Source organism: Pan paniscus, chromosome X, assembly GCF_029289425.2.
Source record: "Pan paniscus chromosome X, NHGRI_mPanPan1-v2.0_pri, whole genome shotgun sequence".
NCBI lineage: Eukaryota > Metazoa > Chordata > Mammalia > Primates > Hominidae > Pan > Pan paniscus.
The window spans coordinates 20858849-20870993 of NC_073272.2; the positions used below are offsets into that span (position 1 = coordinate 20858849).

General features: G+C 43.6%; 1 protein-coding gene across 12 annotated transcripts in view; it reads right to left on the minus strand.

Annotated features, from left to right (window-relative positions):
- The window catches only part of ADGRG2 (adhesion G protein-coupled receptor G2), a 136944-nt gene that overhangs the window by 73294 nt on the left and 51505 nt on the right, over positions 1–12145 (minus strand). For all 12 annotated transcript variants that reach the window (XM_055106772.2, XM_055106773.2, XM_024927213.4 and 9 more), the window contains one exon: positions 7484–7602. In XM_055106772.2, coding sequence (XP_054962747.1) covers positions 7484–7601 — 118 coding nt within the window. In that variant the 5' untranslated portion in view covers position 7602. The remainder of the gene's footprint in view (positions 1–7483; positions 7603–12145) is intronic.

Consider the following 12145-nt stretch of genomic DNA (forward strand, 5'->3'; position numbering starts at 1 on the left):
GAAAGAGCCAGGGTCCAACAGACATGGCCTCATGCCTGGGTGCAGGTAGTAAGATTTGGCAGGGGTCAGTGGGGGTTGTGAGATTGGCTGAGCATCAGATCAGTGCCATGGTAAGCATTTATAACCTCATTTGTACAGACAGGGGATTGAGAGAGAATGAGGAGACCAGGACAGGGTCTGGTATTAGAGGACAAAATGAAACAGAACAGGTTTCCTGCCTCTCAGGAGCATGCAGCCCATTTCCTGCAGCTCTACCGACTTCCTCGCAAGGAAGACCAACGACCCAGGTGGACACAGCATGAGAGGATAGGAGGAAATCAGACAGCCAGGCCTCAGAGAGGGGAATTATAGAGGGACTCATCGCTGGAAATGCCTGCAGCACAGAAAGATCTAGACCCAGCCCAGAGAGAAAGTTGGGGATTGTAGCTCATGAGATCACCAAACTGGCTCAAATGTGTAATTGTTTCCAAATGAGGAAGACAACTCTGCAAGAATGAAATTATAACCATCTTCCACTATTATGTCATCTGCCCCTCTGGAAAATAGAATAGTTGTATCTAAAAGAAGACCTCCTTCAAAGATCTAAAAAAAAAAAAAAAAAAAAGGCATTGGTACCGCCCAGGAGAGCTGGAGGCTGGAGGTGCCAAAACCCATTCTGGTAGACCAAGAATGAGCCCCTCAAATGTCACCAAATCACACAACTGAAAGTGTTAAGGTCCACGGGCTCTCTCTGTTGGCTAGTGGCCTGACGAGAGAGTGTCATCCCACCTCTCCCTGCCGTCAAGAGCTACTGAGTCACCTCTCAGGCGTCCAGGATGAAGCTACTGTGTTTACGGTCCAGATCTCCCAGAGCCCCGGGTCGGGGGAGCTGCTGCTCTCTAACAGCTCACCCCAGGCTCCCTCTCCACTCCCCTAGCCCTGCGCCTCAGTGACATGCTCATTCAGTCCCCAGACACTTACTGAGGGTGCCCTGGGCAGCCTGGTGTCGTGTGAGTAGTACAGGCTACAGATTCTGATGGGGAATCTTCCTAGCTGTGGGACCTCTAGGCAAATGCCTTCATTTGTTTGACAGTTTCTTTGTCTGTAAACCGAGATGAAAACTACCCACCGGAAAGAGGTTTTGTAAGGATTAAATGAGATAATGTGCGTAAAGCACCTGGAAGAGTGGTCCTGAGCAGGCTCTCAGTGCCCATCAGCTTCCCTCCCGTGAGTTCGCCACCCGCCTCGCCAACCTTTTGTCTGGCACTGACCGCACACTGCAAGGACTCACGGTACAAAGGAAGCCCGTAATTGAGTGTGACACAAAGTGATATCCCCAGGTACGGATGGATAAAGAGAAGCAAGCACTGGGGAGGGGGATTTAATTCTTCCGAGGTCAGGGCAGGTTTTCTAGAGGTAGTAAGATTTGGCCTCAACTTTGGAAGGGGAGTTTCCCAATGGGGAGGGTCCCCAGAAGCAGAGTGGGGGAATATGCAAGTGAGACAGACAAGGGGGTGAATCCGGAAATGGGCACATTCATGAGCAGATGAGTATTATGGGGTACAATACAACTGGGGAACTCTGGGAGATAACATAGAACACATCTGAGTGTGGTCCCACCAAGGGACAAGGAAGCTGGCATATTTAAATACCAACTCCCATTACTCACTGTTTGGGGGTGTTATCTCCCTGGCACTTCTGGTTTGTCCCGCACATGGGCCAAGCACACTCCCATGGACATAGATGATCCTCAGGGAGACATGAAAGCCGTAAGCATCCACAGGAACTGTCTGCAGGTGACCCCTGGGGTGGGCCAAGGGGGTATAGGCAGGGCACCAATAGCATCTGCTATAGGTGGCTTAGCATCGAATTAGACTAATCCACAGATCTGGCCACAGGCCATATGTGAGCGCCCTATAGCGCTGACTCATACTTTAAGACTTATAGTTTGTATTGTTCTCATGCGTCATAGTCACGGCCCTCCAACTGCAGTGTGAATTCCCTGGAGTCAGAGACGATGTTCTCAGCAGCCAGTACTGCTGGGCACACAGCAGGCAATCATTATTGCACAATTGATAACCCAGTGGAGAAGTGGCAGGTCAGTCCCCTTGGCCTTCAAAAACCAGGCCTGAGCCATCCTGAACTAAAAGAACCCCTGCCCCAGTCCAAAGCTATTGGAGGAGGCGGTGCCTATGAACCACCTGGGTGATCCAGAACAACATTGATTCTCACAATTATGGATTCCATCTTTATTTTTAATCTACAGATTCACAACTACCAAGCAACTGAGCCTAGCATAGCAGAGAGGTTAAGAATGTGAAAAGGCACCATAGTATAGAGGTCCAACATACAAGCTTTGGAGCCAGATGGCCTGAATTTGAATTGTAACTCTGCAACCTCTTAATTATTTGACCGAAGGCAAGTTGCTTAACTCCTCTGTGCCTCAATTTCCTCACCTGTAAAATAAGCTGATAATAGTGCCTTTTTCAAGGGGTTATAGAGTGGGCTTTAAATGAATTAGCCATTTGTAAGGGCTTAGAACAGTGGCTGGCACATGGTGAGTGCTATCAAGGTGATTATTCAGTAACATGAGCAGGGCGTGGTGGCTCACATCTGTAATCCCAGAACTTTGGGAAGCAAGGTGGGAGCATCACTTGAGCCCAGGAATTCGAGACCACCCTGGGCAATATAGCGAGACCCCATCTCTACAAAAAATTTAAAAAATTAGTTGGGCGTGGTGATGTCACCTGCAGTCCCAGCTACTCCAGAGACTGAGGTGGAAGGAACACCTGAGCCCGGGAGGTTGAGACTGCAGTGAGCTGAGATCGCGCACTCAAGTCTGGGCGACAACAAGATCCTGTCTCCAAAAAAAAAAAAAAAAAAAAAAAAAAAAGTAAAGAAAAGAAAGAAAAAGAAAAAAACAAAAACAAAAACAAAATAAATAAATAACATGAATAAATACTCTTACTGGGCATTCTGAGAGACAGGTGATGCCAATGCTACTTGTCTGTCACACTTTGGGAACCACTGCTTTAAGAAATCAATTCATCAGAGATCTGGAGCAAGAAATGCAGTCAGCTGCCTTAAGTGATCACTCAGCTTTTCCCTACTTAGGTTTGTTTCAGAGCCATGCACTTTCCTATTTACCTGCCCCTGTTGTTGGCATTTTAAAACATAATTTTTCAAAAAGACATATTTCTAACGAACAGCTTTCATTTGGATGAATGTTTTCCCTTGTGTTCCACTTTCCTGCCTCATCTACCCCTGTGGTGGAAAAAGCACCGAAACGTGAGACTGAAGATCTAGCATCTAGTCTGGACTCCGCCACTTCCTAACCAATAACCTCCCTGGGGACATTTACTCATCAGTAAAGTGGGGACTCTTGAGTTTTGCCCTGCCAAGCCCACAGTAATGTTTCAGTGCCCTAAGGAGATGGTGCGTGTGAGAATAGTTTAGATTTTATTTTATTTTTTGTTTGAGAGTCTCGCTCTGTCACCCAGGCTGGAGTACAGTGGCATGATCTCAGCTCACTGTAGCCTTGACCTCCTGGGCTCAAGCGATCCTCCCACCTCTGCCCCCCTGAGTAGCTAGGACTACAGGCATGCCACCGCCTGGTTATTTTTTTTTTTTTTTGGTAAAGACAGTGTCTCGCCATGTTGCCCAGGCTGATCTGGAACTCCTGGGCTCAAGCGATCCACCCACCTTGGCCTCCCAAAGTGCTAGGATTACAGGCATGAGCCACCTCACTGGCCCATAGTTTAGATGAACATCACATGGTCACAATGGTCACAACAACAGAATTTGTATCCCATGAGATAGATAGATAGATAGATAGATAGATATATCTCATGGGATATATATCTATCTATCTATCTCATGGGATATATCTCTCTCATGGGATATATATATATATATATCATGGGATATATATCTCTCTCATGGGATATATATATATATCTCTCTCATGGGATATATATATATATATCTCATGGGATATATATATATCTCTCTCTCATGGGATATATATATATATATATCTCATGGGATATATACATATCTCTCTCTCTCACGGGATATATATATATATCATGAGATATATATATCTATCTATCTCATGGGATATACATATCAGGAAGAGATTTCGCTCCCCATTGCTGTCTTCCACCAGTTGTGTAGGCAGTGGTTCTCAAAGTGTATTCCCTAGGCTATATCATCAGCATCACCTGGGAGCTTGTGAGAGCTGTCAATTCCTCGGTCCCACCCCAGACCCACTGAAGCACAAATTCTGTGGGTGGGGTCCAGTGAACCGTACCTCCATAAGCCCTCCAGGGGATTCTGATGCATGCTCAAGTTTGAGAACTTGGTTTTGTGGTTACAAGCACAAAATCTAGAGGCTGACTACTGGGTTCAAATCCCAGCTCTGCCGCTTCTTAAGGGCTTACAGACTTGGGCAAGTTACTTACCTCTCTGAGCCTCAGCTTCCTGATCTGGAAAATGGGAATACAACTAGGATCTCCCCTTCCTAGACTGGATTGAGAAGATTAAGGGAGTGGATGTGTATTAAACATGTAGGAACCTGGTATGTTGTAAGCCTTCAGAATACATCTAGTCCTTATCATTTCTTTTCTTTTCTTTCTTTCTTTATTTTTTTTGAGACAGAGTCTCGCTCTGTCACCCAGGCTGGAGTGCAATGGCATGATCTCAGCTCATTGCAACCTCTGCTCCTGGGTTCAAACAATTCTCCTGCCTCAGCCTCCCAAGTAGCTGGGATTATAGGCATGCACCACCACGCCCGGCTAATTTTTTGCATTTTTAGTAGAGACAGGACTTTGCCATGTTGGCCAGGCTGGTCTCAAACTCCTGACCTCAGGTGATCCACCCGCCTTGGCCTCCCAAAGTGCTGGGATTACAGGCATGAGCCACTGCACCCGGCCATTATTTCTTTCTTTAAAGAATGGCGGCTTTTTGACAACGTGCCCCAGTACCTACTTTTTAAAGGATTGCCAATTGTGTTATAGCTTGTTGGGAAGTTTTCCATTTAGTCTGTGTATTTGTATGTGTGTTTTATTTGTTTGTATGTTTTGTTGTTTGCTGCTAGTAGATTTTTATCTTATGCAATAAAGATTCCTTGGTCCTGCCACCCACTTCTGAATAAGAAAGTTATTTCGTTGTGTGTCCTTGATGTCTTAAGTATCAATCATTTCCTAGTCCCATTCCTAATGAGGATGCTTCTTTTTTTTTTTTTTTTTTTTTTTTTTTTTTGAGACAGGGTTGTACTCTGCCACCCAAGCTGGACTGCAGTGGTATGGTCACTGTTTACTGCAACCTCCGCCTCCTGGGCTCAAGCAATCCTCCCATCTCAGCCTCCTGAGTAGCTAGGAATACAGACACCCGCAACCATGCCCGGCTAATTTTTCATGTTATTTCATTTTTGTAGAGACGGGGGTCTCACTATGTTGCTCAGGCTTGTCTTGAATTCCTGGGTTCAAATGATCCTCCCTCCTCAGCCTCCCAAAGTGCTGGGATTACAGGTGTGAACCTCCTAATGAGGATTCTTTACACTTGCCTTTGGCAGTTGTGCCCACAGAAATTGCAGGCCCAGCATTGCTGGTCTTTCAACTGCCTTTCTCAGATGCCTTTTCTTCTTGTTCCATGAACTTCTAAAGATCCCCCTTTCTGAAAATACCAGGCTGCTTCATCTGTCTGATTCTCTACCACCTTTAAATTTCCATATGGTTGTACCTTCAAGTAGATACATTTAAAAACAAGTAAACACCAGAAATAAACCCTCATCTATACGGTCACTTTGAGGCAGGAAAATAGGGTCTGGAGGCAGGGAACATAAGGCCGATTCACACTTCAGCTATGACAGGAGATATCCTCACCATAGGGTGTATGCTGAGTAAATGACTTTGTAACTTTACTTCATCCTCTTCATTTACATAGGGCATACACCAAGTAACCAATGGAAACTCCCACAAATTCTGTAACAGGGACTTTGAGCCCCTGTGCTCGGGCCACTCCCACACTGTGGAGTGTACTTTCATTTTCAATAAATCTCTTCATTCCTTCCTTGCTTTGTTAGTGCGTTTTGTCCAATTATTTGTTCAAGATGCCAAAAACCTAGACACCCTCCACTGGTATAACAAAGTGATTTTTGACAAAGTTGCCAAGACCATTCAATAGCAAAAAGGCAGTCTTTTCAAGAAATGTGGCTGGAAAACAATACCCACATGCACGAGAGTGAAGTTGGACCGTTACCTTATACCATATACAAAAATGATAAATCGATCAAAGGACCTAAACATAAGAGCTAAAACTATAAAATTCTTGGAAGAAAACATAGGGGAAAGTCTTCATGATATTGGATTTGGCAATGATTTCTTTGATATAACACCAAAGCATAGACAACAAAAGTAAAAATAAATAGACTACATACAATTAAAAGAATTTACGCATGAAATGATACTATTAAGAAAGTGGAAGAAACACCCCACAGAATGGGAGAAAATATTTGTAAGTTATATATCTGATAAGGGATTAATATCCAGAATACACAAAGAACTTCAAAACTCAACACCAACAAAAACAACCGAATTCAAAACTGAGCAAAGGACTTGAATAGACACTTCTCCAAAGAAGATATACAAGTGGCCAATAAGCACATGAAAAGATGCTCAATATCACTTATCATTAAGAAAATGCAAATCAAAGCCACAATAAGATACCACTTCACACCCATTACCAAAACAACAGGAAAATACAAGCATTGTCAAGAATGGGAGACACTGGAATTCTTGTGCCTTGCTTGTAGGAATGTAAAAGGATATAGCCACTGTGGAAAACAGTTTAGCAGTTTCTCAAGATGTTCAACACAGGGTTATATGATCCAGCAATTCCCTCCTAGGTATATACCCCAAAGAAATGAAAGCAGGGACTCAAATAGTGATTTGTACACCCATGTTCATAGCAGCATTATTCACAACAGCCAAAAGGGGGAGACGACCCAAATGCCCATCAATGGATGAATGAATAGACAAAATGGGTCAATGCATACAGTGAAACATTAGCTGTTAAAAAGAATGAAATTCTGATACATGCTGCAACATGGGTGAACCTTGAAAACATCCTAAGTGAAATAAGCCAGGCACAAAAGGACAAATATTGTATGATTCCACTTATCTAAGGTACTTGCTATAAGCAAATACATAGAAAGAAAAGGAACAGAGGTTACCAGGAAGGGGTGGGGGGGAAGGAAATTGGGAGTTATTGTTTAATGGATATAGAGTTTCTATTTGGGATGATGAAAACGTTTTAGAAATGGATAGCAGTGACAGTTACACAAAATTGTGAATGTACTTAATGCCAATGAACTGTATACTTAAAAATGGTTAAAATGATAAATATTATGTTATTTTACCACAGTAAAAAAATCCTAAATAACAAAAAAATACACACATGCAGATAAACAGAAAAAAAAAATGAAGAAAAACAGACACATTACCTTCCAGGGATGTTACCAGAACGACATGAAGACAAATGATGACAAGGAATATCTTGAACGTCAGTAAAACTTCTTCAGTTCTGCCAACATGGCCACACTGCCTGACAGAGAAAACCATCCTGGAATAAAGTAAGGAGAAGACAGATCATCACAGCTGCCATAATCACAACACAGCAATACCTCAAAGGTCATTCCTCAACCAAGGCAACCTGTGATCCTGTGCACTTCAAATTGCTATGGTTCCAGAGAATCAGAAACGCCAGTTGGGCACTGGTGACAACAAGCAAAACCCATGTTTATTATGGGAGGGTTGCCCAGTAGGATGTTATACTTAGAAGCAAGGTAGTCCATGTGGATTTATGGAAAACATCAACACATGCAAAATAACAAGAGAAGGAATAAAAAACACAAAATGTTACATCATCATTACCATTACACAGAATCTTTTCAATAATTATCCTTCTCTATGTCATTTTTCCTTAAAAAAAATTTTTTTTTAAAGAGATAGGGTCTTGCTATGTAGCCCAGGCTGGAGTGCAATGGCTGTTCACAGGTGCGATCATAGTATACTGTGGCTTCAAGCAATCCTCCTGCCTCAGGCAGCACCACTGTGCCCAGCTCCTATTCATGTTTTTTTTTGTTTGTTTTTTGTTTTTTTTGAGACGGAGTTTCGCTCTTGTATGTTTTATACTGTAAAAGGATAAGTGATATGGACAGGAGGCAGGGAAATATTGGGTAGAAGAGTGTGGCCCTAGACAAGGGCCACACCCTCAAGCCTGGACCCGCAGCCCAAAGTGAGAACATGCATTCTCATTTCCCTGCCCGAATGTTGCCTTTTCCAAAACCACCCTGGTCTGCCCTGCCCCCAAATCCTGTACCCATAAAAATCCCAGGCCCCACTGGCAGAGTGGCAGAGGAGAGAAGAGAAGTAGCCGGACCTTGGAGAGGAGCAGCTTGACTTCAGAGGGATGGCTTGACAGTGCGACTTCGGAGGAGTTCAGCCGCAGATGGCCGAACTCCAGGGGAAGACCACCTTCCCACTCCATCCCCTTTCCAGCCACCCATCCCACTGAGAGCCACTTTCATCAGCAATAAAATCCTCTGCATTCACCACCCTCCAATTTGTTCTTACAACTTCATTACTCCTGGATGCCAGACAAAGACCTTGGTGCAGGTGCAAGAGGCTGTCACACTGACCCTCCACTGAACTGTTTAACACTTACACTGTCCAAGGATGGCAATGCTAAAAGAATGCGCGGTAACACATGCCCTCTGGGGTTCGGGGGTCGCGGGCAACCTGTAGACGCTGCTGTGGGCCTGCACAGAGTCCTGCTCCTGCTGGTTGCCCAGAAGCACTCAACCTGGCCTCTGTACCCACTCACCTGCGTGCTCCCCCTCCCACGAGGGGTTGAGAGCTGTGGGCTGAGTAAGCGAGCCACTCCTTCATGAGTCCCACAAAGGGGTCAAGGGAACTATCCAGTTTCATCAGTACATTGCATTTCCTTTTTGTTGCATATTATTTTATCATCATTGCTTGCATTTCAGTAGTTTATATCAGAATTGAATTTAAAAGCCTCATTTACCATTCATTCATTTATTCATTCAACAAATATTTATTGAGGGCCAATATGTACCAGATGAGATGTGAGGGCTGAATAGGAGTGAACTAGATGAAATGCACGTGCTGGAGGTGGGGCAGGGGCTAGGGGAGAGTTCAGCACACAAAAAGAATTGCAAATGCTAAGACTGTGTCTGATCCTCTCATGTCTGGGAGTTGGCCAACATTACCCCAAGACGGGCAGTCAGCACTAGGAGCGGAGGCTGGCGTGGGGTGCTGAGAAAGGAATCACTCATGGGCACAGGCACAAGCAAGGGGGTGGCGAGAGCCAACTGGGCAGGCTCCCTCTACACAGCCAGAGGGAAGTGGCTGGGACAAACCAGGCTGTGTGTCCTCAGCTAGCAGAGCTCTCGGCCAAGGGCACTCATGAATCCAGCCACCACTTGCAGTTTCTGCAAGCCCTAGAGTGAGTGTGAATACACAGTGGTGAAGACTAAAGAGCATGAGTTCAAAGGTCCCAACTCGGCCCCATAATATCTGAGTGACTGTGGACAAGTTATTTCCAATGGTCATGTTTCCCCATCTAGCAAACTGAGACAACAGCACCCACCTGATAGTGCTGTTGCGGTGAGTAAACAAGAAATCTTTGCACAGTGGCTGGCACTGTGAATGCACTGTAAATGTTAGCTGTGCTCTTCATTCATTCATTCATTCATTCATTCAACAAATATCTATTTTGCACCTAGTATGTGCAGGATCAGGCAGTGCTGGGATTAAGGGGTGGAGGGCATGGAAAGAAAGGGGATATATAAGTCAGAGTTTCTGTCTCAAGGTAAAGCTGGCAATCTTTAAGAATTCTGTAATTGAATACTCATAACCAGCACTAGGAGAGTGATTCTTTCCTTGACCTGACATGATGATGTTTTAGACCAGGAGGTGAATCTTTCTCCTTCAGAAGAGGGCTTGCATATCTTAAATTAATAAATTGTATTATGTATTAATGCTAGAATATGTTAATCAATTATAAAAAGCCTCTAATTTCTCCCTCCTCTTTTAACCTCTCTCTGGGCATAATGGCATGTTATTGATCTTCCCAAAGGAGTCACTCAAATGAGGATGTTAACACAGTTGTGCAAAGATGTATCGATGTCTCTCTGGAGGAAAGATCTAAGTGTCTGCTACAGCTCCACAAAACAATCTCAGTGCAGCTCAGAAATATAATGTTTGCCAAGGAAATCAGAGACAAAAGAGTGCTTATTGTACATAATTCCATTCATGAGAAACCGAAGCAGAAAAAACTAATTGATGTGGTGAGAAGTCAGGAGAAGGGTTATCCTTGAAAGGGAGGGAGTTATAACAATATTGGATGTGGGCACAAGGGAGGCTTCTGAGGTACCGAGAATATTCTGTGTGCCAATTACATGGGTGTGTTCAGTTCACGAAATTCACTGAGTTGTACACATATATGTATGCCATAAGTTTCAATAAAAAGTTTAAAAATTAACATTTTTTAAAGTTTTTGAACTCTGTCCCCCCTCCAAAAGCACTGCTTTAAAAAAAAAAAATGAAGGCATTATTGAGTGAACTACAGTGCCACAGAAAATGCTCTCCTCTACAAATAGGCTTGACTGTACCTGAAACTGGTGGAGTTGACTTAGATTTAATTCACAGGTATTTAAGTGTAGCCTGGGGAGACAGTATCAGAGTGGTTTATTTCTGGAAAGGAACTCAGAAATCACCTATCCTCGAACCCTCGTTCTACAGATGAAAGAGGTCCCATCATTGCAAGCTTGTCCAACCCTGGCCCCCGGGTCACATGTGGCCCAGGATGGTTTTGAATGTGGCCCAATACAAATTCGTAAACTTTCTTAAAACATTATGAGTTTTTTTGCAATTTTTTTTTTTTTTTAGCTCATCAGCTGTCAATAGTGTTAGTGTATTTTATGTGCGGCCCATGACAATTCTTCTTCCAATGTGGCCCAGAGAAGCCAAAAGATTGGGCACCCCTGCAAGTCTAGGGGATGGGTCAAGGTCATTCAGCTATTTGGCAGAACCCTTACTCTTTCTACCAGAACACAATGCCAGCCTCCTGAGACTTTGTCTCCTTGTAAGTAAAATGTTTTGAGTCCATCAGGTGAAAGACATCAAGTTCAAAATGTTATTATACAATTTAAGAATGTCTAAAGACTCATTCTTGAGCTTTGCTAACTCATAGGGCAGGACCTAAGTGGTGTACAAGATATGATCAAAGGCAAATTCGTGTACTCAGTGACTCAGTGTACATACACAGTGAGTGACTACTATGTGCTGTAACTGAGACCTCTGATCAAAATAAACTATGCCTTTTCACTACAGGCAGGATCTACTCAACTTCCAAATGCAGGTAGGAAAGGCCAGAATGAAAGATGACCCCAGCAATCATCTTGAAAAAAATATATAGATCAAGAACTTAATGCAGACTGCTTTCAGTTGTCAGATCTGGAATACGTTTCCTCAAGGCTGAACATATGTTTTTGGAGAAGTTTTATGGTATTTGAAATAATGTAGCTCCTACTGCCTTCTGCATAAACCAAGAATGTCCTATTAGGTCATAAAGTCTCTAGGATCACTAATCAAAGGGCAATCTGTGAAGTTTGAAACCTTTAGTCATTGCACATCAAAGCCATTTTTCTCTTTTTCAGCTGGAACATTGATATAGTTTGGATACGTGTCCCCATCCAAATCTCATGTTGAATGTTGGAGGTGTGAGCTGGTGGGAGGTGTTGGATCATGGAGGATCCTTCATGAATAGCTTGGGCCATCCCCTTGGTGATAAGTGAGCCCCAGAAGCAAATGCCACTATGCTTCTTGCACAGCGTGCAGAACCAGGAGCCAATTAAACCCCTTTTCTTATAAATGACCCAGTCTCAGGGATTTCTTTACAGCAATGCAAGAACAGCCTAACACAAACATCTATTCATCTTCTGGTGCAATCTGGGTTAGCTCAATGCTATCCAGGTCATCAACAAAGAGGATCTGGATAGCCACTGGTTCTTAGCAAATTTTTAAGGTGCTAAGGATGGCTAGGAAGATAGCAACAATTACAGAGAAAACTATTTGGTAGC